The following is a 25,967-nucleotide window of genomic DNA, read 5'->3' as shown; positions in this document are numbered from 1 at the left end:
GGTCTGCCCATCTAGTTCCTATGCCTTGGGGCACTCAAGGGCTGGTGACTGCCAGCACCAGAATTGCCTACCCACAATTCCTATCTGTAGAACAAGCTAGGTGGTGACAGATTCACGTGGGGAAAATCAGTGTGTATACTTTCAAGAGGGTAAGTTGGCAACATGTAAAAAAAGTCTGTTAAACCGATATTGCTTTCAAGTCAGGGTAACTGGCAGTACTTATTATCCAAATACTTAGAGACTGAAGCGGAAGATCAAGCTAAGGTCAGCCTAAGCTATAGAATAGTATCCTGTCTCAAAATACAAGACATAGTATTCTAAACTAAACACACAGCTCATGAGAACTTGTCTTAGAAAATAATCTAGCCACAGGCAATATTTATAAAAGAATATGTAAGATTCCTACATCTGACGATGGTAGACTTATTAGATGAAGCAGTTATGTCTACTAAGCAGAATACTATGTAACATTAAAAAAATACCAAATATTTTTATTGACTCTTAAGTTAATGACAACTATTACAATAAAAAAATTAAGTAACCTTAAAACACATTTTTGATCAATTTACTGTATACACACACATATATATATACATATGTATTTATATATACATAACAAAGACTCTAAAACAAGACATTTCCAAGTGATAATAAAGGCTTGATAATTGAGACCATTACAATATTATTGTTTAGGTAGTAAGAACATTTAACATTATTTTTAACTGAGTAGGAAAATATTTGTAATCAATTTCTCAAACTGAGGCGGGAACTAGCAGGAGTCCTGTCTCGTGTGCTAGAGTACCTCCTACCAGACAGTTACACACCACCCTATGCAGGGCCATGGCTCTTCCCCAGCACCACCAGAATTCTCAAAGGGAAGGCACAGGGTGGCAGCTGGAAAGTGTCTCTCTGCAGCCTGATTTAATTTAAAGAGAAGAGTTATTCAAACAGGATTTAATTATTGACCCATGTATCAGAAGCAAAACACCAGTTCTACAGTTTCCAGCCAGGAGAGAAAAAAAGGAAAGGACCACACAAGGTACAGTCATAATGGTCAGCAATTTCTCCATTAAATTAACCTCAGAACCTATATCCAAGTTTGTTTCTTTCTTTCTTTTGGTTTTTGATATAGGGTTTCTTTGTGTGGCTGTCCTAGACTTTGCTGGCCTCAAACTCACAGAGATCCACCTCCTTCTGCCTCCTGAATGCTGAGATTAAAGGTGTATACCACCAGCCCCAGTCCCGATTTCCAGGACTCTTATACCACACTTAGTTTTAAAAGGTGTACTGAGCAGCAGCAGTGTGAGATTAGTGTGTGTGTGTGTGTGTGTGTGGGGGGGGGCTGTGTTCAATCTTTATCCTGCTGGGGACAGGATATCAAAAAAACATTTAGCATTTTAAAAAAAGCTATAAAAATATGAAATCTCCAAAGTGGGCAAGGTGGTTTGTGCATTTAGACTCAGCATACAGAAAGCACAGGTATCTTTGTGAGTTCAAGGCCACGCTGGTGTTCTACATAGTGAGCTCTAGGCCATTCAAGGATGTACAGTGAGAGAGTGTGTGAGTGCGAGTGTGTGTCTGTGTGTGTCCTATGGTTGTTGACAATATGCATGAGAACTTCAGAAGCCTGACATCCTCCAGGGCTCTGAACCATGAATATTCTGCAAGGTGCCCCAGGTGCTTCTGTGCTGTGGCCTAGGCCGTATATCTCTTCTCTCCCTCATGCTTGGCCTTGTGGTACTTGAGGTAGTCACTGTGCAGGTCCTTAAAGACATCTCGGGCTCCAGACTGTAGTGAAGCCCGTAGAAACTGGATATCCCGCTCCATGCAGAGATCCAAGATGAGATAAATTCCTTCCTGAAGTAGGTTCTTCACAGGTGGGTACAAGGTTACCTGGGAAGGAAGAAGGGCTCTCAGCAAAAACTAGGCAACATCCTGAAAACCCTGAAGATCAGACAGCAGCATCAAACTGGTAGAGCCACAGCCCCCTGGCCTTGAGACTTTCTACACTTAGGATCAATGGTCGATGAGTGAAACACATCCCAGTAGCTTCAAAACTCACTGGATGAGATGAACACCCACCCTCATTCCAAGCTAGAGATAAGGCATCAGGACTCTCACCACATAAAGCAGACAAAACAAGCAGGCCTGTGGGTTACAGCATCTCCTGACCAACAGGGTCTTCCCAACATCTGTCTGTCCCGTGCAGGTCCTCCCACCACACCCAATCTACAGAAGCACAGGGGAATCGCAGAAATCGCTCTGGCTATCTTTGCTCTTGAGCACTTAACCTAAACATGCGGCTGGGAGAACTCATGGCTCTCAGGAGCGGTCTCTAAGGCATGGAGTGCTTTCTTCATTACCAAACCTAAGAGCAAACGAAAGATAAGACCTAGACTACTGCCAATGGTCTTCAATAATTCACAAGGCCTTTCTACTTTCGAGATTAAAACAAAACAAAACAAAAAGGAAGAAATGGACAAGTGTAAATTAGAGATGAATAGTGAAGCCAGGAAGCCAGAGGTCTCCTAAAGAAAATCTTAGAATAACATGACTTAAGGGTTCTATTATCACTTCACTTTTTGGCCCTCAGCAAAGTTCAATTACTATTTCTCTATTTATTCTCCAGTTAAAAGGTACAAGCTTTTCTGTCATAAAAAGCTTCTATTTTAATGACTCCCATGCTTGGGAAATATCAAGCTTCAATGAAATTTGCTAAATACTCATAGGGAAATCAAGTTACAAGTCCTCATGCCATTCTAGGACCACTAGAAATACCTTCTTGTGCACTTTCTTAGCTTTGCTGCTGCCCTATCCACCCCTGCCAAAGTTGCTAGGATGACTAGAAGCTTAACACTGATGTCAGCAAGGGTATGGGTGGGAAAGTTACTTCAAACAGGGAAGGAAGTAATCTAGAAAGGCTGTTCAACCAAACCTCCCTGGAGAATGCTGACTTCTGTAGGCAGACGCTCCATTACCGAGAGACTCCAGTACCAAGCCAACCCACCAGACAGGAGGCATGGAGTGTGTTTATACAAATTAAGCAAATGAAGATACATGCACCTCTATTCACCCAGCTCTCTTGACACACTGGCACTCACTAATCAAAGTAAAGTTCCGATGCCGTGTGTAGTCCTGAGCTCTCTGACCATGGGCACCAGCAGTTTATGACAACAGTGCACTGAAAAAGGCAAACAAGTAACTCTCTAAATGATGAATTCATCCTCAAACACTAAGCCCAAAAGTCAGACTAATGTGGACAAAATTATTGGTAACAAATTTCTCAGTGTCTACCCCCATGGTCTGCTCTGAGTGTGTGGGAGTAGTAGAGCCACCCTTCTTTTCTATAATCTTATGGTCTGGATCCATAAGCGCTCTTGGCTCTTTGGCCCCGGGTGACATTTCACTTGCCTATCAGATAGATAACCAGGAAGAAAGAAAACAGGTCCAAGTCTGTACTGGAACCAGAGATCTGGGAGTCCTAAGCAACTTCAGTGAGGGGCTTCAATGACCCTTACACATTCCTAAGTCTATAGGACTGCTGATTACCATAACCTCACCACCACCACACACACACCAAGTACGAAAGGGCCTATAACTGCTATTTTGGGTAAAAAGTCATGCCAAGACCATGAATGAAAACCTCTGATGATTGTGTTCAGTTTGGGTCTTACCTTCTGTACCTCTGTCACATACTGGGCCACCAGGAATGGGGAGAACGTGGTGAACTCCTCAGCTCGAGTAGCAATGTGGCTATACATCCTCTCCACCAGGCGTGCGCATTCAAGGACCACTGGCAGGTCATCCATGCTCCCTACAGACGGCAAATGATCAGCGTTGGAATGGCAAGAGCATCTCTCCTGGCCCCACCGTTTCACTACAAACAGAAATCACCGTAACCGTTTACTCTCTCCAGACTCTGCCTGCAGACTCTGCCTGGCCTACTCTGCAGGTTACTGCAGGTAAGAGTAAAGTAAAGGCGTGTCTGGACACAACAGTGAAAACACAGTATCCAGGCCTGTATGTTTCTAGGGGTCTGTGATGACTAATTTTCACTGTCAACCTACTGCATTTTAACAGCCCTAGCAGACCTATCTCTGGGAGAGTGTGTGAGACTTGGTCACCCGGGAGGACTAAGTGAGCCCTGAACGCGGACCTGAGCATCGCCCATGGTCTGGAGTCCTAGGTTGAAAATAAGGAAAGGAGAGGCAAAGCCAAGTGAGCACCAGCAGCCCCCTCTCTCTGCTTCCTGACTACAGACACGTGACCAAACGCCCCATACTTCTGTCCCCACGATGGACCGTATCTCCTCAAACTGTGAGACAAAAGAAAACCCTCCTGTCTGAAGCTGCTTTGACAGTATTTTAGCAAAGCCAGGAGAAAAACAACTAATAACTAGAGAATCAATACTTTGCAGGGTAAGAATCCATGATTGCTATCATTATTTTAAAGGAAATAGAGTATGATCCATAAGACAGATCAAATGAAAATTATTATCAAGCAAAATGGTTTATTAAGAGGATTTAAGAGTTCCGAATTACGTTGTTGCCTCTGTTAGTTTTAGAAACTGTGTAAGGTTTTCCTTTCATCAGCAAATGGAGAGATGATGCAATAGCGTCAGCCGACAACCTCACCTCGCCTATGACTCTTCCCAGCGTCACTTCTTACTCCCAGTCCGTCCTCACTACTCAGTGTAAGGCCATCCAGTCCCTGGCTCTCCCTGCCTGCACAGCCTGGGTAGGAGCTCTGGCCTGGGCCGCATCACCTCCCAGGCTTTGCTGAGCACAGTGATGGCTACAACTTTACTTATAAATCCAGAAAATGCAAACAAACCCAGGAATAAAAAAGACAGACTATTATTGCTCAGAGTCGGGCTAATATAAAAGGCACAGAACAAGTTGTAATGATCTGTCAGTCAGACAAAGTTCATCATGCATACACTAAATCCCAATAAAATTTATTTCTAGTTTGTTTTTAGAATAAACATGCAGACATTTTTTATAAATACAGTTTAAGCTGGGCATGGTGGACATGCCTTTAATCCCAGTACTTGGAAGAGAAGAGCAGTAGGATCTCTGAGTTTTGAGGCCAACCTGGTCTATAAATGAAGCAAGTTCTGGGACATCCAGGGATATTACAGAGAAACCCTATCAATAAATAAATGGATGAATAAATGCTGCTTTCTAGATCAATGTAACTTCTATGAAACCACAGTAACATCTGGGAGGTTTTCACATGTGTACTCAGCCTCATGCTCCGTGGCCTCAACCTTCCATTGCTCTCTTCTCAGCTTATGTACTGACTATTGGCACTGACTATTACGGCTACCGACTTCAGGCATAAAAGTCAGGGGACACTAGAACCCAACGAGGAGAACACAGTCAAAGTCTTATGGATCAAGATGCAAATGGAGAGAGAACAGTCTTGGAATGAGAGAGGACTGAGCCAGGCCAACATGTTCAGAACATGTGATAAGGGACAAGCTTGAGGTAGCATTGGCCACACTGCACTTCTCCAGTCCACAGCAAGACCTGGGTTTGGCTGCCTGCCTCCCTGGGTAGCCCAGAGAAGTCACTACAAAACAGTATCTTGGGATATTAAAGGACCTTAACTAAAATCATAGACAGTCATCATGCAAACTAGTGATGGCTAACAAAGAGAACGAACTTATTACCAGCCCGAAATATCAGTAATTTTTAATATTAGGTCAGCGCATGCACTGTGCCATGCACAGGAGGTGGTGACTACTAGCTATGTCACCAGTTGTCCACAGTTGGTCAGAGCAAAGGGATAACTACAGATCTGTCAATAGTGCCATCCTCTCCCCTCCTCTCCCTCCTCTTCTTTCCAGAAAAAGAAGTTTCAGAGACACCAGATGCATCCAGTTTGGGATATAGTAAAATGTGATGATCTGAAATACTTAAAGAGCAAGGAGGACAACTGTTAGCTTGAGGCTAGCCTGGTCTACATAGAGAGTTCTGGGCCAGCCAGGGCTACATGTGAGACCCTATCTCAAACCAGCAGAAATTTTATTGAGAGATGCCCTGGTTGGATTGTATCTCATTCTGCTCTTGTTTTTGTGAGCTTGACATTAGCTGGAGTTATTACAGCTGGGAAACAGAGCCTCAGCTGAAAAATGCCTCCATCATATTGCCTGAGGGCAAATCTAGGCATGGTTCATTCTCTTTATTAATGATTCTTGTAAGAGGGGACATGCCACAGGGGGGCAGTGCCACCCTTGGGCAGGTGGTCCTGAGTTATATAAAAAAGCAGGCTGAGCAAACCAGGGAAAGCAAGCCAGCAAGCAGCATTCCCCATGGCCTTTAGTTCCAGCCCATGAGTTCCTGCCCTGGCTATCGGTGACTGAGGGTGGCCTGAGAGCTAGAAGCTGAAACAAACCCTTCCTCCCACCAAGCTGCCTTGGTCATGATGTTTTATCACAGCCACAGAAATCCCAACTAGGACAAGAGGCTGAAGAGGGATCTCAGTGTTACTGTCCAGATGTCCGACTTCCATTCCTAGCACCTGCATCAGGTGGTTTAAACCATGGAGAACTTTAGCTTTAGTTCTAGGACATCAAACACCATCTTCTGGTCTCCACCAGCATTAACACTGTACATACAATTCACACAAACACACATGTATGTAATTAAAATAAGTATTTTTTAAAAATAACTCTTTAATTTTTTTCTTGAATATCACTTGATAATCCGAACACTTCTCACATCACCTAAATTTGGTGGTTTTATTTTCAACACTATTTATGACCAGAAACACTGCATGATAAACACATCTGAATTACCTTGGTCTTTCTGCCGTCCTTCATGCAGCACTGAAAGCAACAGTCTATTAAAGGAGTTCAAGAAAGACGGAATGGCCTTCAGCATCACCTGTGGTAATAAAAGCACACAAGTGGGTCAGTCACGTCCTGTCTGCTTACCTGGCAGGACATACAGAAGCAGCACAAAGTCACTGAGCACCGCACTCATAGCTGGCTCCTTAATTTTTGTTTAAACATTTTAGAAAGTAGGGGTTCCACATTGCACACCTTTCAGAATTTGCAGGCACGCTGATTTAGTATTTGCTAAGTCTCTGTTTTCTCTACACTGTTCTTAATATACCCTAAAAACACACAGAATTGACATTTTTTAAAAAAATAAAAGAGTACACAAATTCACTTACAATGGGAATCAAACCATCTTGATTAACAGGGATGAAACAGCCTGCCTAGGACTTTCCCTTGAAAGGGAAACTAGGTGACTCTTAAGGGTTTTAAGCCTGCTCCTGAAGCTGGAGAGATAACTGAGTGGTCAAGGACAGGTCCTCTTGCCAAGGACGTGGGTTTGGTTCCCAGAGCCCACACAGTAACTCACAACCATCTGTACTCCAGTCCCAGTGGATCACATGTCCTCTTTAACATCCATGAGCACTATATGCATAAGCTGCACACACATACATGCAGAACACTCCTACACAAGAAAATCTTTTTAAAAGTCTATTTCTAACTTCCTAAGATGTCTAAAACCCTCCTCCTTCAAGTGCTTCTGCAGTCCCTGCTCACTCTCATATTCACAAAAATCTCTTTCTTCCTTTGAAATAGACATTCACTATGCATCACCGGCTGGCCTGACACTAATATGTGGGAAGCCAAGCTGGTTTCAAACTCCTGCCTTTGCCAAGTGCTGAGAACACAGACATTCACCACCACACCAGCCAAAGCCTTTTCTCAGTAAACTAACTTTATTTCATTTAAAAAAATATTTCAGACTAAGATGACAAAAACCTGCTTTTTAACCTACTTGTATCCATGTACACAGTCATGTATGTGACCACAGCACACATAGAAGAGTTAGAGGACAACCTCAGGTGTTGGGTCCTAGCCTGTTACCTTGTTTTTGAGACAAGACCTTTTAGTTGATCACTGCTGTGTTCTCCAGGCTAGTTGACCCTCAACCCTCCAGGGATCTGCCTGTCTCTACCTCCCATGTCACCATAAAAGCACTGGGATTACAGACACAGGCTACCATGTCTAGATTTATGTGGACTCTGGGGATCCAAATTGGGCTCCTCATGCTTACGCCTCCCCAGCCTCAAACATGCTTTCTTCATACTGCACATCAGGAACACAACCACAATGTCCAGCCAAACAGCAATAAGCTTATGTAAATTTAGTTAGAATTAAACCTGCAATTTCTAGTCATACTGACTACATTTCAACTGGCCACCACGTGTGAGGCCAGTGAGTACCACATGCAGGCACCACTGAGTATTTACCGGACTGCCCAGCTCATAGTAGAACAAAGAGTAAAGCACCAGACAGGAGCAGTTAGTGCTGACGGATGTGCGCTGCAGTTAACTGTACAGCACACAAGTCATGTCAAAGGCAGTGACATAGGAGGCAGGGCCAAAGGCTGACAGCTGGGAAAGTCTCTGGAATAGAATATTTCTCTTAAAAACCAGCATTGTTGGGAAGATGAGATCACTCAGTGGGTAAAGGTGTTTGCATGCATGCCCGGTGGCCTGATTTCAATTGCTAGATGTGCTGTCTAGTTTAATATCATCCTGACACAAGCTAATGTCATCAGAGAGGAGGGAGCCCCAGTTAAGGAAATGCCTCCACAAGATCCAGCTGCAACAAACTTCCTTAATTAGTGTCCTGGCTTCTGTAAGAGAGCAGGCTGAACAAGCAGGGGAAGCAAACCAGTAAGCAGCACCTTTCCATGGCCTCTGCCTCCAGGTTCCTGCCCCAGCTCCTGTCTCCAGGTTCCTGCTCTGCTTGAGTTCCTGTCCTGGCTTCCTTCAGTGATGGACTGTGATGTGGGATAAATCCTCTTCTCCCCTACCTGCTCTTTGATCGTGTTATTTTATAGCAGTAGAAATCCTAATTTGGACAGTGGGCCTCATACAAAAGGAGCAGAGAACTGATTCCACAATGTGTCTTTGACCTTCAAACACACCTCATAGTATGTGTGCACACTGTCTATTCTTAGACTATCTAAATACTTAGAAATATCTCAACATGTCAGGCACATACACAGTATTTATGACTTCCTGTCACATATGGTCACAGGTATATAAACAGTAGCAGAGTAAACTCAAGACCTTCATTCACTCTCCCACTTGAATTATAAACCCATCATATCTAAGCAAGGTCATGACTGGTCTAAATACCACCAGCAAACAGAGAAATGTGCCTCCTTTGTATAATATGACCCCACTCAGAGGGTCAGACATGGTAAAGAACAACTCAGTGGCCTGCAGAGAAGTTTATAGAAATCACTTGAAGTAAAATCTGCAACAGTGAAGCTTTCCTTTCTTTAGTTTTGTCTGTTTGCTTCTGTTTTGGGTGGTAGTAAAGACAGCTCAGGGACCTACCATGCATGCATGCAGGCTGTGCTGAGCAGCCCCAGCAGCTCCTCTAGCAGCTGGCATCCCCAGCTCATGGAAGAGCAGCTACACTTCTGCCTCTCACCTTAGAGTGGCACTGCAAGATGGAGAAGAGCACATTGTGCGTCTTCAGGAAGACACTGCCAAACTCCCGTGGCTTCAGGTGCTCAAGAGGGACTGTGAGCAAGATGTTAAAGGCCAGGTTGACATGGTGAGGGTTGCTGATGCTCTCCTCCCCTTTCCGAAGCAGAACAGCCAACACTTCAAGAATAGGCTCAACCACTACTAGGGCCACAGGCTGCTCCTGGCAGGCCTCTCGGTGTTGCAGCTACAAAGCAAAACAGACAAAGAGAAGAAAGTGAAGGTGATCTCCAAAGAAAGAAAATCATTAAAGCTGTAGGTGACAAAGGTGGTCTGTGTTCTACAAGGAAGTGGTGTGGTCAGTCAGCAAACCAAGTCTCCAAGGTAACCTTCTATAGACCTGGCAGCCTCAGTCCTCACTGTGTTTGTTGTCTATCTACCATAGACATTTCTTAAACAGACACATCCAACTTCTTACAAGGAAGCTGCTGTGAGACACATATAACTGTGTTTTCCCAAAACAAAATCAGTTCCAAACGCCTGTGATTGCAGTAACGGTCTAGTTAACATCTTCAGTTTGTGTCCTAGAGAACAGAGAGCACCCCTATGGTTCCCAGTTTGACAGTGAGTATAGGAGGAGGCTTTTAGGTCCTGAATCTTACAAGTCCCACCATTCTGCAAGGAGCATGGCTCTGAAGCCAGTCTGCCACACACATCAGAGGCATCAAGTGGGTTCTAACCTAGTTCATCTCAATGTAGTCAATATGCATACAGTCACCATTATGGCCGCCCATCAGTATGTTCTATACCCTACTCAGTAACTTGCTTCTCCATCGTCTGCTCAACAAAAACACATTAGGGCAACAGCAGGCTTTAGCACAGGCGTTGTGTTACAAACTCTTAGGGAAAAGACAGAAGAAGCAAATTAGAAAAAGGAAGGACCATGCAGTCTAGTTCTCAGGCCTTTTAGCTCTGAAACCATGCTAATCCAGAACAGTTCTCTAGATAGCAAGGCTGCAGGCTGGATGGTGATGAGGGCAGGCAAGCTCTGCCCTCTCCTAGCTGCAGTAAGAATCTTGGGAGTCAGGATCAATGGAGTGTGCAAACATTAAGACTAACCTCCATGAAACAGGTTCTTGTAGTGAAAAATGAAACCAAGTTATTGCCAGATGAAACTTCAACACTTTGTTAAGAAGCAACCGTGACCTGTCACAATGTTACTACTCAAGCTAAATAAGAGTATCCCCCTTACTGTGTCACATGTCGTACACACCTGACCGTCCTAACCCTAACTGACCAGAGAACTTCGTGGGGATCGGCCCCATGGGTCTCCTCCACCTGAGTCTATGGCGCACAGTAGCCTCACTGTGTCCTAGCCACCAGTCTCACCCCTCCCTGACTGAGTTCTCAGTGCCCGTCCCTCTCACTGTCTAACAGTGTACATAGACAGAAAGCACAAATGGGTTACCTGTTCATGGCCACCTTCAAGAAAGATCCCCAGAACCAGAGATGACAGAGCCCAAGCCACTAGCTGTCTTACAGAAGAGGAAATGACAGACAAGCTGGAGGGTCATCTCAAGCAGCCACTCACCATCAGAGCCGTCACTATCTGGGGGCAAGAACGCCATAGCAAACTCGCCTTTTCTCCACTGAGTGGACATTTGAGCAGCAGGTTGAGTAGTCTAATGGCACACAAAACAACCTGAAACAAAAAGGCAAAGTTTAGCACTGAAATAGCCAATCCCCTGAGAGAATGCCATAGGAGAGGAGAGCCTTTTACTGGTACTGACATGTTATTGGGCTCAGGAACAAGGACAAAAACTGGTCAGGGTTGAGTTTTAAGAGCAAGGACCATCTTTTACATTTGTGCAGATAGGAAGCAATAATGAGGAGTTTGACTCAAGCAAAATAGGGTCTTTGGGAAGCACCTCACTAAACTAGTCACAAATCAAAATTGGTCCAGGACACCAAGTTCAGTGAGGCACAAAGATTGGCCTAATCATAGACTCCATTTTGCCAAGATGCTAATCATAGAGACACTATTACTTCTCTGATCAAGAACTACACAAGAACTGGGCAATGGAGGTGCACATCTCTAATCCCAGCGCTCAGGAGGCATCTCTGATTTCAAGGCCAGCCTGGTCTACAGAGCGAGTTCTAGGACATCCAAGGATGTGTTATACAAAGAAACTCTGTCTCAGAGAAAAAAAATACACAGGGGAGCTGGAGCGATGCCTTAGTGGTTAAGAGGGAGAGTCTTCCGGAGGACCTGGGCTAGATTTCCCACGTGTACACTGTGGCTTACAATCATCTCACTCCAGTCCCAGGGTATTTATCTGATGGCCTCTGCCTCTGCAGACACAAGGCATGCAGAAGGTGTACACATACACACGCAGGCAAAACACCCACACCACTAAAGGAAAATTTAAAAGATTAAAAACAAAACTATGCAAGGCAAGGTTTAAAGGAAACACAGGGTGAGATGCTGTGTGGTAGGCGTGTCCTCTAAGCCAGAGGACAGGCAGGCAGGTTCTTTTACTACAGGTTCCACAAGGAATGGCCTGGCCTTGTGTCCTGCTTCTCAGTGTTACAACAGCCTCTTTCTCTCCTAAGACTATGAAGTCACACAACCCAGCTGGATCCAGATTTCTGCCCTGTGCACTCTTCCCTTGCCTTCTCTTGATTGCACAAACCTGCAAATCTGACTGTTGCCAATTTCCTGCATATCTAGATGATATATCTACCCATTGTAGTTTGGTGCCTTTGTGTCCTTTTTCATAATTGTACCCCTTTGCCCCAGCAGACATACACTGCTATCCTATGCACACCCGCTGTCCCTTCAAATTCTTCATTCTTCAATGCTCACTTCAAGTTTCCTTTGACTATGAAGCCTTCTCTATTTAACTGGCGTAATAAACTCTTGGGTGTTATTTTCTCCACCAAATCATTTGCTGATGAAAGCCCAGAGACCTAGAGTCCTTTTCAAAGCTGGATCCCAATTGTGCCACAAAGAAATACAATGTAAGTTCCAGAGACAGGCAAGTGTGGCAGGCAACTGGTGGGGATGGCGAGGTCCTCAGGCCTTCATGCTCATGGGTAAGGGTCTGAACTATGCCCCTTGCCAGAACTCAGTTACCCACTAACTGTCCTCTAATCCAGATCAAAAACCCAGATGTTGATGTTGTCAATGACCAGGAATCAAGAAGCCACTAATGAGGCTAGACATTAACAGTATATATCTGTATTAATAGTACTTGATAGGTTGAGGCAGGAGATTATAAATTCAGGACTGGGCTGCAATAGCAAGCTCAGGAAAAGAAGAGGAGGAGAAGCAGCAACCGCCTAGACCAGTCTATGGAGACTTTTTCCCTCAAGTGTCACTGGGAGTATCTGACCAGAAATCATCCTCGATCGTCCTCACTTCTGAGTTGTGAAAGGCGTTCTACATGGACACTGACTGGGCTTATAAACTGAGAGCTCAAGAGCTTTTTTTCTTTTTTGTAGGTGTTGGGATTTGAACCCAGGGCCTCATGAATGCAATACAGACATTCTACCAACTAAGCAATATACACAGAGCGTGTGCGCACGTGCACACACACACCCAAGTGATTCTGGTCTATAGCTGTCTGACCATATCAAGTTCTTTTCAAAAAAGCAAATGAGGGCAACTCTTTGAGAAACTCACAACCATGTTCTCAAATATGTCTTATTTTCTCACAAGCATCTCTCTTAATCTTCATTCTTAACTCTTTTAATAATGTTCCCAAAAGACTGTGGTAGATGGAATGAACTTGTAGACATTTTTATATGGTCTTTATATATATTTCGCATCTCATGTAATGAGAGCACACATCTGTAATTCTGAAGAAACTCTCCTGTGAGGAGTAAGACCTCTTTGGTGGCAACTAGATAGTCCACAACTAGGCTCCCTCCCACAGCTCCTGCTCTGCCTCCGCTCTGTCCGGCAAATTTGTTTAGTTTTTGAAGTGACACAAACTTTCAAACAATTCTTCCTTTCTCCAGGAATGACTACCACTCCAGGCCTGTAACAAAAGAAAGAAGATAGCCACCTGTAGATCCGACCTCCATGCCTGAGTGACATCCAGCCCCTGAAGAATAGACTGCAGTACCATCCCAAAGTGCTCTGTTGTCTCAGCCTTAAACATTTGGGTGAGCAGGGCTCCCAGATGAGGCTCAGTATCCTGAGTGACTGGAGCAGGTATGCATGGACCTGCAGGAAAAGAAGCCAACACTGTTATGATCTGAGTGAAGTGACAGTGATCTGTGAAGCTGCCACATGATGACAACATGCAGCATTACTAACACGAGTTAACAGGCCAACGAGTCAACAGTACAAAAGATACAGTAGTGGTGAAAGTCAGAGCAGATGCTCATGTGCCCTTCTTTTTTTTTTTTTTTTTTTTTTGGTTCTTTTTTTCGGAGCTGGGGACCGAACCCAGGGCCTTGTGCTTCCTAGGTAAGCGCTCTACCACTGAGCTAAATCCCCAGCCCCTCATGTGCCCTTCTTTTACCCAGAGCTGTACCTATGCACAGTGCGTGCACACAGAAAATGCCAGTGAGCATTGCTCTTTATCTATCTTTCTTATACAATCATTAATGGTGCAGAAGTGGGATATTTTTAAATACCCAGATGTGGGGAGACAAAACAACCCTAGACTTTCTTAAAGGCCCCGATGAAAGGACAAAGTGAACTTAAGTTCTGTATCCTTGTCCAGGAGTGGACTTGACAAGGCCAGTATAGAGCTGGAGTCAATGCCTCCAGAGTCAAAGCTACAGCTTCTGGGAACCCAACTCTCCCCCCTGGACTGCTGTTATCAGTCCTAAATAAGGCAACTAAGGTAGCTGAGGCTCTGCCCCAGTGGTCTGAGGTACCACAGGCCCAAGAACATAAAAGTAAGGTTAGAACGGCCTCATATCACTAGAGGTACGGAAAGGGGATGCACTAATTCTGCTAAACAAATTGACAGCAACCACAACTTCAGATGCCGGCTGCCAACCTGAGACACTCACCTGGAATGCTGTCACAAGCTTTAATAAAAATTCAATGTTAGTTCCAGTATAAGGGAAAGACCATTCCCTGAGTTATTAACTGGAAAAAGATCATCAGAGCCAGGGTTTTTTCAGTTCATCCACTCTTGAGTCTTAGACAAAAAGGCCATTGACAGGAAGACAACAGCAACACTATTCAATCCATACACCCGGATCTGGTAGCAGCCCAGGCAGGCCAGGTGGCTTCACTCCTAAAAGTCCGACCCTAAGAAGTAGCTCCTCTATGAAAATCAACCGAGCACACACGCTACTCTGCATGCACTCTTGCCCCCCAACCCTCAAAGACAACGGAATTCCTACTCTAGCTCCTCAGCAACCCCCAAAACTAAAAAGAAAGCCTCTGTTGTTTGTGATAGATACAAACTACTGACTAGAAACAAGACATCAGGCTTGCTCATCTCTGTCTGCTTTAGGGAGTAACTATTTTACACACACACACACACACACACACACACACACACACAACACACACACACACACACACACACACACACACACACACACACACACACACTATAAGATTTTATCTTCTTTTTGTTTGGATTTTGAGAAGAAGTCTTATGTATTCTTGGCCTGGAAACTGCTCTGCAGACTAGCTTCAAACTTACAGAGTTCCACCTACCTCTGCAGTCCTGGAATTCAGGGCATGTGCCACCATGTCCTGCCACAAAGAACTCTTTTCTACTGTGTTTGGTTAACATTAATATTTTTAGATGTTTCTAAATCATCTTTATAACTATTTGAATGGCTACATAAGATCCTTCAGGTGTCAGTTTTGTGCAGGAAGACATCAGCTCTCACTAGTCCATGTCTAAGGTCTTAGCTGACCTCAAAGGATGATACCTCATTAACATAGATGACACCAGGTCAGTCTATTTAACTACACACACACACATACATTATTGATCAGGCAGAATTGGGGTACTGAGAAAAGCAGTTTCCATAATTTTCAAAGTTAATCTATACCACTATAAACCTGAAATAGGAGTTTTCCCTAGGTGAGATGACCGAGATGTATGAGTCATCTGTGGCCAGGGAAAATTAAAACCCAAAAGATAAGAACTCAAAACTATAAATGGGGATTGACAAGATGGCTCAATGGTTAAGGTCATATATGTTCAGACAGAAGACCCAAATTAAGTTTCCAGCATCCATGACGCTGTAGAGTTACAAATGTGTAACTCTAGCTGCAAAGAATCAGCAACCATCCTCTGGACTCTACAGGTACCTGCACTCACATGTGCACACACACACACACAGACCCACACATATACACATGATTTAAAAACAAATCTGGGTACGGAATTGGAGATGAGCCAGGTCCACATAATGAGGTCCATGCCAGCTATGACAAAGTAAGTTCCTGCTTCACAAACAAAGCAAGAATGTGCAGAAAATAATCCCTAATATATGAGAGACAGAGACACCTAGAATAGGGAAGGGAAAACTGGGAAGTGACTGATTACATGTGCCAATATAGAAAGAGGAAATGCATGCCTTGGGGGGTATCACCCTGTTCAAGGCGGGAGGCCGAACCAGTTGTGGTACACACATAGCGGTAGGATATGCTGAAGAGACAGAGGCATGTGAGTGAGTCCCTAAGACATGAAGCACGGTAACGTGGTAACTTGGCCATGGAGTCCATTGACTTCAGCGTCTGCAACACAGGATCAGCTCATAAAGAAACATCTTCCCAGGGCTAAGGAGATGTCTCGGAGGTTAAAGCCAGGGGCTGTAAATCCGGAGAACCAGGTCTGACTCCCAGCGCCCACGTGGTAGCTCACAACCATCAGTAACTTCAGTCCAGGGCATCGGACACCGTCCTCTAGCTTGAGGGCACCAGTCACACAGACACACGTGCATGCAAAATATCCATACACATTAATTTAAAGCACCAAAAAACACACCTTACCTGTAAGAACTTTCTGCACAGAATAAAATATGGAAGCAAAAACAGAGCTCTCCTTGGAATGGAACTCTGGGGCCAAAAGGAACAAGGTTAGAAATCGCAACGCCGCCTGGAAAGACTGAGTATTCCCCGACAGGGCTGGCAACTCCTCCAGCAACTGAGTGTAGACATCCTGGTAAAGTGTCACATGAGAAAGCAGTGCTCTGTCGGTATCCACCACTTGAGCAATTTTGGGCTGTCCTTCCCTGAGGTGCTGGCTCAGGTCTACTTCTAAAAGTGTAGGGACAGCTGAGAGGAGAACTGAAGGCAGGCGGCGGCGGCAGCCTGTAGTCCCAGGCACTAAGCAGAGCTGCAGCATGGCCCCCATCTGCATCATGGCCTGCTGCAGCAGCTCAGGGAGTGCTGCTGGGGCCTCCAATAGCTGCCTCCGCTCCTTAACACAAGGCCCCAAACTTTGACACAATTTGGTTAGAGCCACCAGAAGCAGTTGCCTGCTCCGAAGGTTCTGGATATTCAATTCTTTGCTGGAAGCTCCCTTACTGTACTTGGAGAGAAAGGCAGTGATTTTCCCAAAATTGAGCACCAAGCTCAGCTTTGCTTGGATAAGCATTTGCATGAGCTGTTCCAAGAACACCCCTGACACTTGAAGAAGCTGCAGCCAAGCAGGGTCATCCTCCCTAACTTGAAACTCTGCACTGGCTTGCAACAGTGAAGTCAGCACCACCTCAAAGATGTCACTAACGTACATGACCCTGAATACGGAGCGGGCGTTCCTTCCTCTCTGCAGGCCACTGAGGAGCTGGTAGCACTTCACCAAGAACTGGAGGGCTAGGGGGCAAGAGCAATGCCCTAATGTGGAGACGGCCATGGAGAACAGCAGGAAAAACAAATGCACGTGGTAAGATGGCCAGAGGCTGTCCAGGTGGAGGGCAGAGATGACATCGAAGAGCTCCAGGAGGTCTTTCAGTTGATCTTCATGCAGCTTGATTGGAAAACCACTCTTGACCATGGATAGAAAATTCTGGGCAATTTCTCCTCTTGGTTCTACACCTTCAGATCCAACTTTGGCCAATCTGGTTTCCCAGTGAGCCACAAGTGTGTGGTAGTCCTTTCCAAAAAGCCAGGGGAGCTGCTGACTAAGACTCAGATCATTATGCGCACCAGAGCACAGAATGTTAGAACATTTTGCAATGATGCAAGTCAGGAAGGCAGAATAGAGGGACTGCATCTCTGGAAAGAGAGGGCTGTGAAGGAGGGCTGTGGATATTTTCTCAAGTGTGACATATGACTCACCAGGTGCCAAGCTTCCCTGGGCTTTACTTGTTGGTAAAGTTCTTAACAAGACAGTGGCCACATATCTCACATCATTCAAACAAAGATATGGTATTAAAACTGTAAGGTTTGATACAATCAAGTGCCAGTGTGCTACAGGATACAAGGACTCATTCATCGTCGACACCTGCCTATCCCAGGCAGTTACTGTCTTCTGACTTAAACAGTCTCTGCTAGAATCAAGAATGTGGGCAGTGTCAAACCTCAAGGTTTGAAGGGCTTCTTTGGACTGGGAACTAGTCCGAATTAAAGTCCTTTTCACCTTCTGAAGGTACAGCTGTTCTAAGCAGTACCTACTGAGAGACCTGGACTGGGCTATACACTTTTCCACCTTCTTCCAAAGCTCTGTTTCCACACCTGGTAGCAACAAAGGGAGGTTTGAGCTGTCCAGTGCAGCCCTGGCTAGGGAGACTGCCAGAGAATAATACTGGCTGCAGTGCAAACTCAGGGTAGTGTCCACCTGAGCCCAGGTGTAAGAGAGTAAGAGTGCAGAGTCACTCACCTTCTGCTGCCACGGCTCAGGCTCTGGGCTCCAGAGGTCCAGGAGAAGGCCCAAAAGGGGCTTCACAAGCTCTCTCAGCATCCTCTCCATCATGCACTGTGTCCGTCTGATGATGGGCAGAGGCATGTTATTGTCCAGACTCTGCATGTTGAACATGATGCAGTGTAGCAGAGAGCTAAGTGACATTGCCTTAAAAGCCATATCAGTATCACTCTGCAAACAGGGCATGACTAAAGACTGGAACTTATCCAGTACAAGGGACCATGTATCCAGGATCTGACTCAGTGGCAGCTCCAAAAAACAAGCACAGAGAGCCATAGAGAGGCCTGAGGCAAGCAAAGGCTGTCGAAGTGCCTCAGCAGCTGGACGGCAGATCACCTCTAAAAGCTCCTGAAACAACTGTGGCATCTGTCGGAGCTTGGCATACGTCTGGAAGACAGTGTTAATAAGTACCTCCTGGGCTTTTTTGGCTCGAAATTCTGTTACTTCTGCATCTATCCAAGCCGAAGACAACAGGTCATCCAGGTCTGGCTCTAAAATCAAATGATTTAGAGACATCAGAATCTTGAGGCAGCGAAACCAAGCTGGCACAGATGCTTGTGAATGGTTGATCAGCAGCTCAGCCACACGGCGGTAGAAGTGGAACTGTGTCTCCCCATGCCGAATCCTGTCAGCAGCTACATTGTAGATGTTACTGGTGGCCACTAAGTTTAGTAGTTGCTCTACAGCCAGAAGCTCTGTGGTCCAATCTGAGAGGGACAGGGCTTCCATCTGTCCCTCCTGCAGGTGTGAAATTTGCAAGCAGCCAAACAACCTGGGGAGAACCTGAAAGCAGAGAAACTGGTTTTCTTCCTTAAGGTATGAGTCCAGAAAGAGTCTGTACAACAAGGATACTGAGCTGGCCACAACCAAAGCATGCAGGTCTGATTTGACATAGTCAGGCTCCACCAGTCTCGTAATCACAGTGTCCATCGGAGTGAGGAGATTCTTCAGGACTCCCATCTTTACGTTCTCTTGTTGCTGTTCCAGGAGCTCCTCTTTATAGGATGAGAGTAAATCATATCGAAAAACGCCACCTCGAAGAACAGCATCAATCTTACTCCTGATATCTCGGCTCAGTACCTGCCATAGCTGACCCTGACTAGCCTGTGTCCATGTGCCCCCCAAAAGCAAGTGTCTCAGGACTAGGCAGGGCTGGAAGAGGTGGCCAGTCATATCTCCAAAGACACGCCTAGGGTTGGCTTGTTGCTGCTGAAGTTTGAGGTAATGGTCAAGAGCCAGATGAATGACCTCAAATAGCTTGGCTGTCATGGCTCCTTCTGGTTGTCTGCAGGCTGACCAGCAGAGCTGGCTCAGCAAAGCCACAATAAGCTCTGGTTTGGCTGTGTAGATGACAGCAAGGGCAGGTGCTGAGAGGATGCCCTGGCAGCAACTCAGGATGGCGCAGATACTCCTCTGGGATCCCGAAAGTGAGAACTCTTCGATTTTCTCATTTATGATCTGAATGTTAAGAAAGAAAAGAAAGCTCATGACTACCCAAAGCCACACCTGCTCAGAAAGCAGGAAAGAATCATTCCTCTGCAACGCTTGATGAGGAATAACCAGACCTTTCTACTTCTAATGAACTTGCCATACCCATCTCCTGTCAGTATCAACCCGGAAAAGATCTAGTGCCTTTCTAAACTTGCCAACCAATTCCAAAAGGCTGGGCTTTGCAAAACTTAAGTCAGTAGTCATTTTTTGTTTCGTTTATTCTTCTCTCATACAATACTTCCCAACTACAGCCTCCTCTCCCTCCACTCTTCCCAGTTCCTAACTAGTTCCATCTCCCCTCCTGCCTAGAACCTCAGTTCCTCCCTTTCCCTTCAGATAAGAGCAGGCCTCTCAGGGATATCAACCGAACATGGCATTAATAAGATGTAATAAAGACTAGGAATAAACCCTCACATCAAGGCTGGATGAGGCAACCCAGCAGGAAGAAAGGTTTAGACCCTAAATCTTTACCCGGTGTCCTCAGGTAGCATTTGCGTCATGACCTGGTGGATGTGGATGTATATATAAGATAGTCAGATTTTCCTACTAGAAACACCAAAGCAGGGAGCGATGTAACTCCACTGGAAGAGTAATTGCCTGACATGCATGAAGCTCTATGCTCAATCCCCAGCACTATATAAACCAAGTGTGGTCATGCTTGCCTGTAATCTCAGCACTCAGCACGTATAGACAAGATGATCAGAAGTTCAAGGTCATCCCCCAATCACCTAGTTAACTGGATGCCAGTCTATGACATATGAGCCTGTCTTTTTATCATATATTACAGACACCGCTTTTAGCTTTCAAAATTCCAAATTCAGACACTCAAGCAGGCAGGTCCAAAAATGCACTGTCAGGTCAGTGACCTGCTCCCAGCCTTCCAAACACCTAAGCATCAAAACTGTCTGATGTGCTAAGCTATTAGCCCCTGCACAAAGTAATCATCTCCACTCATGTTATTTTTTTTTTCTTTTTTCTTTTTTTCGGAGCTGGGGACCAAACCCAGGGCCTTGCGCTTGCTAGGCAAGCGCTCTACCACTGAGCTAAATCCCCAACCCCACTCATGTTATTACTAGCTTATTTTTTTAAAAGTTGCAGCAAATGTGCTGAATTCTAAGATGTCAACACATCACCAGTGGCCTCCAGATATTTTACTATATAGTTCATCAGTAAAAAATCTTTTCCATACTTAGACCTGAAAGCAGAACTTGTGTTCAAACTGTATGTGTCTTTTAGTAATATTTTATAACTATAAACATACATTTATTTTAAAACTTTTTTTTTTTTTTTGGTTCTTTTTTTCGGAGCTGGGGACCGAACCCAGGGCCTTGCGCTTCCTAGGTAAGCGCTCTACCACTGAGCTAAATCCCCAGTCCTATTTTAAAACTTTTAAGTATTATTCCTTAAATACAGAGACACTCTAGACTTGCGCAAAGACCAATCAGAGCAACCCATTTTTCAAAGTGTCACAATAAAGGGCGTGGTGGTCTTAAGAATTACTGCGCCATTTCTACTTCTTTGTTCTCTGTTCTGTTCCATTCTATTCTGTGAGGCTCTGGCTGAACAGCTTGGCAAACAGGTATATCCAGGTTCAAATCCCAACACTGCCACGTACTATTCATGTGAGGGCAGTTATATCCTCATGCCCTTTGAGCCTGTCATGAATACTAACTGCTCATTGGTACTAGAGTTTAATGGTAATACCTATTATCGTGGCATCTGAAAATATTGTTTTGACAATGAAGTTCAGACTTTTCTGATTTTAGTCAAAAATCCTTGAGATAAATTCCTGCCCATTTTGATCTTTGATCTCCCTCCAGAGAATTACAAGTGTCTGTATCTGTGTGTCAGTGTAGTTAGAATATGGTAGCTACCTTTCCCACTTAAAAGTAATCAAACCAGCTCTGATGATTCACATCCATGTTCACAGCACATGGGTATACAAAGAAGGAGGAATGTGGGTGTCAGAGCAGATGGTTATAGGCCAGGCGTGGTGGCCCATGCTTACAAATACCAGGTGGCAGAGGCACGCAGATCTTTTTGAGTTCACGGCCAGCCTGGTCTATGTAGAAAGTTCCAGGACATCCAGGGTTACAAAGAGAGACCCTGTTCAAAAGAGAAGTAGTTTTTGGGGAAGTGAGGGGATACTATTACTACTTCCTTCCCTTCCCTGAAATTTCCCACACAGTCACATAAGTTTCTAAAACAAGTTTAAGCAGTAACAAGAAATTTACAAAGATGCACAGAATACAACCAACAGAAGAGACCATTCTCTATTTACCTTGACAAGGGAAATCTGAAGATTTATAGTCTTTCCATTCTTGAGGAGATTCTGTAATCTCCTGCTATGTAGAATGTTATCTACATAGACCCAGAGCCTTTCAACAATATCTTCCTGCAGTTCAAGCTTCTTCTTATAAAATGCAACCAATGACTGTCTTGCCCAATCAAGTAAAACCTGGATTTGTAGAAAACATTATGTAAGTTTTTACATGAGAGAAAGATTTTCAACATTAAAGGGACACCCAGGCATGACCAAATTCTATTGCAAGAAAAACAAAACATTTCCTGTTAAAATATGTCTGCAGTATCAGTTACCACTGAGGGTGAAACACTGCAGGAGGAGCACTGCAGTCTATAAGTTCAAGATGACTGGTAACACAGCCAGAGCCTGTTTGAAACAAATAGTCTGAACATGGTTCCACATGCTATTAGTATCAGCACTTGGAAGCTGAGGCCAAACGATCTCAACTCAATGGTAGCATGAGATGTACAGTGAAAGCATATTTTTAAATCATTTTTGTCAACATTACATAATAATATGTTTTGAAATCTTGAAAAAATCTTGAAATGTTTATTAAGGAAAAACAATAATGTTGTGGAGCACTTTTGGGGCCACTTGGCAGGAATGTGACATTGGGCCAGGACAGGGGAAGTTAGCTCAGGCAGGAATCTGATTTTGAGCTAGAACAAGAAGACCTCAAGCAAGAGTTTGACTTTGGCCTAAGACAGGGAAGTAGGCTCAGATAATCTTGGTCAATCTTATAAACCCTTAGAAACAGTGATCATGGGACTTTGCTTATTGTCTTGTTCCTTGACTATTTGTGTTTACTGTCTTGCTTGTTCCCTTAACCTGTGGAGCTTATGGAGTGGAGGTGGGGGTGGGGTAGGGAGGACAATTCAGCCTCCCAGGCCAGGAGGGAAGGGGGATTCCAGCCTCCCTGGGGCCTGGAGCACAGCTGTGGCCAGGCCACAATACCAGGAATGCTGCAGCCCCAACCCCAGAGAGTAGGCATCTAATCTTGGGGTCCTCTCCTGCCCCTTGAGGTCAGTGCAATGCCCTTGATGTCACCCTAGAGGTGACACAGTGGATCTTTTTTAGAAAATTATTACATGGGCTTGGAGAGATGGCTCAGTGCACTAAGAGCACTGACTGCTCTTCCAGAGGTCCTGAGTTCAATTCCCAGCAACCACATGGTGGCTCACAACCATCTGTATTAGGACCTGATACCCTCTTCTGGTGTGTCTGAAGACAGTGACAATGTACTCAGATACATAAAATAAGTCTTTAAAAAAAAAAAAAGAATCCCATTACAACAGCATTATAATTGGTACCTGTTTCTAGCTCTCCTTCACACATAGACTAGCACTTCCTGATGTCTCAACCTTCCACCTAGCAAACTGAAAGCTCCCACCGCTTCATCACTGATATTACACTTCCAGTGACGTTTTTTCCCCAACATGTTTTCTAATCTTTGAAATAAATGTCAATATCCAAGTTGTGCATATAATTATTTTAGCTCATAAAATGTATAAGTTTTACATTAAACTTACTTGTTCTTTATTTGGTAGAAAGCACTGATGAGAAATCCAAGCAAAGTGAGCTAATTTTAGTTTATCTTCCCAGGAAGTTGTCTTGCTTTTAAGTTTAAAGGAAATACCAGAATAAACAGCAGCCATTGTTACACGTCTTCTACAATTAAAAAGGGAAAACAGTATTATAGTAAGGCCTACCTGAACAAACATCAGAAAACGAACAGTATCTTTAAAAAACTGTTTTACGAATATGTAACCAAGGTGGTTAAAAGAGGGCATTTTGAGACTAGCATACAAACAGTTGTAAGCTGGCCACCATGTAGGTGCTAGGAACTGAGCCCAGGTCCTCTCCAAGAACAGCAGTGCTCTTAACTGTTGGGTCACCTCTTTAACCCCTCACCATATACCTTATCGAGTACGACTGGGAAGCAGAGGCCAGCCAAGGATACATGTGAGATGTTGTGTCATATACTTAGTTAATCTGAAACTGGCTTTCAGCAAAAGCAGATAGACAATAGATCATCAATACTGCTGTGATCACACATCACACTTAGAGAATACAGGAACTCAATGAGGAAAAATTAAAGTGTAGAACCACTCACAGGATGACAGTCACCACACACGATTTCAGATCAAAGAGATGCTTTAGCAATAGCTTCTAAAATGTACAGGATTAGCACTACTAAATAAGCAAAAAAGCAAGCAATACTGTGCTTGAAGAAAACATGCTTCTTGAGGTGAAAGAGAAGTCAGGTGTTGTGGCTGAGGGAACAGCTCAACAGTAAAGAACACTTGTTACTCCTGAAGAGAGCCCAAGTTCAGTTCCTAACCCCCACAACTATCGTAGGTCAATTTCCAGGGGATTCTGCATCTTCTCCCCAGGATCCTTCATGTATGTCAGGCCAAAGAAGGCAAGAAAGACAGAAAGAGAAAGAAGTCAGGCATTAAATTGATTTCAATAAAAATGCTGTTATTTCTACAATAACAGTAACTTCTCTCTCTCTCTCTCTCTCTCTCTCTCTCTCTCACACACACACACACACACACACACACACATACACACGGTTACGTCAGACAAAAAAGCATATACATCTTTTAAAAACTGTGACAATACAATAAAATCCCAAGTAACAAAGTCAAGAATACATTAACAACTTCCAATCGCTATGAACTGCAGCCAAACCTTTTGAGTTTTTAAAAGTCATAAAAAGTTTTCCTTAAGGTAAAACAAATTAGCTCAAAAAAAAAAAAAGATAAACATTCACCATACTACTGTGTCAAGGCAGGAGGCTGTGCACTTTGGAAAGTTTACTACATTCCTTCAGAACTGAGGCGCATCCCTTCCTGTCCCGGGCCCTCAAATTTCCTCGGAAGGGACTGGGGGGGAGGGGGGGGTGTCTCAACCTGTGGGTCACGCCCCCACAGGGCTGCACTCCAGATACTTTACTTACACTATGTTTCATGAGGAAGATTACAATTATAAAATTGTAACTTTAGGGCCGCGGGGAGGGGGTGGGGTGGGGTGATCACCACAACACGAACTGCACTAATGGAGCGCAGGACTAGGAAGATTGAGAACCGCTGTTCTAAGGGCTGGAAAGGACACCTCAGTGGTTAGGGTTACTTACTGCTCCCCACCCCCACCCCCGGCCCGCCCCAAGAAGCCAGGTTCGAGTCCCGTACCCTACATCCCGGCTCACAACTGCCTGCATCTCCAGTTCTAGACCTAACGCTCTCTTCTAACTCCTGAGGGTGTACAAAGGCGTGCGGAGGGGCAAGACACTCGTGCAAATAAAATGTGGACAAGGAGGTGGAGGACAAGAGGTAGAGGAGTTGGAGAAGAAAAGGGGGAGGGAGGGAATTGGAGGAGGAGGAGGAGGAGGGGGAGGGGAGGGGGAGGGGGAGGGGGAGGAGGAGGAGGTGGTGGTGGTGGTGGTGGTGGTGGTTCAGGTTCTTCTAGATTGGTACCTTCAAATCCTACTACCCGGATCGGGGCTCCCTCGGGTCCGAGCTCCATGTAGGAGATCGGGGCGCTCTCTAAAGTGGGTTTCTCTCAGAGATCAGGGTTCTCTCAAGGGGAGCTCCTTCAGATGCGGTTAAAGCCTTCAGAACCTCAAGTAGGGTTCCCTCAGGAAAAATACCTCAGTGTGGGGTTCCCTTACAGAGCGGGAAATCCCTCCCGCAGGGCTTCCTCAGTTCCCGTCTCTCCAGCCGGGTTCCCTCCAGTTGCTGTCCGGATCCGCCAAAGCGGCGTCCCAACACCAACACCAAACTCCTCAGCGGTCCGCTCACCTGGGACCTCCACAGCCCCGAGCCACACGTGAGGGAGGCGCTTCC

The 25,967-nt window shown here is 44.8% G+C and overlaps 1 protein-coding gene across 6 annotated transcripts; it reads right to left on the bottom strand.

Annotated features, from left to right (window-relative positions):
* Nucleotides 1-465: 465 nt before the first annotated feature.
* Nucleotides 466-25,961, bottom strand: Urb2 (URB2 ribosome biogenesis homolog). Of its 6 annotated transcripts, XR_015643338.1 has the most exons (11): nucleotides 25,772-25,961; nucleotides 23,649-23,787; nucleotides 22,096-22,272; nucleotides 16,451-19,781; nucleotides 13,539-13,699; nucleotides 11,060-11,170; nucleotides 9,473-9,715; nucleotides 6,803-6,890; nucleotides 3,675-3,814; nucleotides 1,504-1,893; nucleotides 466-1,162 (listed from the first exon to the last, which is right to left on the bottom strand). XR_015643338.1 is itself a non-coding variant. In XM_087594301.1 (10 exons), exons 2-10 carry the CDS (start codon nucleotides 23,772-23,774, stop codon nucleotides 1,696-1,698), a joined length of 4,575 nt encoding a protein of 1,524 aa, XP_087450427.1. In that variant the 5' UTR covers nucleotides 23,775-23,787; nucleotides 25,772-25,961; the 3' UTR covers nucleotides 466-1,695.
* Between the last annotated feature and the right edge of the window lie 6 nt (nucleotides 25,962-25,967).

This window comes from Rattus norvegicus, chromosome 19, assembly GCF_021556685.1.
Source record: "Rattus norvegicus strain SHRSP/BbbUtx chromosome 19, alternate assembly SHRSP_T2T, whole genome shotgun sequence".
In the NCBI taxonomy this organism is placed as follows: domain Eukaryota; kingdom Metazoa; phylum Chordata; class Mammalia; order Rodentia; family Muridae; genus Rattus; species Rattus norvegicus.
This window is presented reverse-complemented; position numbering and strand designations above follow the sequence as displayed.

Excerpts from the sequence above, each read along its gene's own strand:
- Urb2 (XM_087594301.1), bottom strand. The coding sequence starts at position 23,774 with ATGGCTGCTGTTTATTCTGGTATTTCCTTTAAACTTAAAAGCAAGACA. Across the intron at positions 13,700-16,450 it reads TGTGCAGAAAGTTCTTACAG|GTCCATGCATACCTGCTCCA; the intron begins GTAAGGTGTGTT and ends CTTTTCCTGCAG. Across the intron at positions 9,716-11,059 it reads AGATAGTGACGGCTCTGATG|CTGCAACACCGAGAGGCCTG; the intron begins GTGAGTGGCTGC and ends TTTGCTTTGTAG.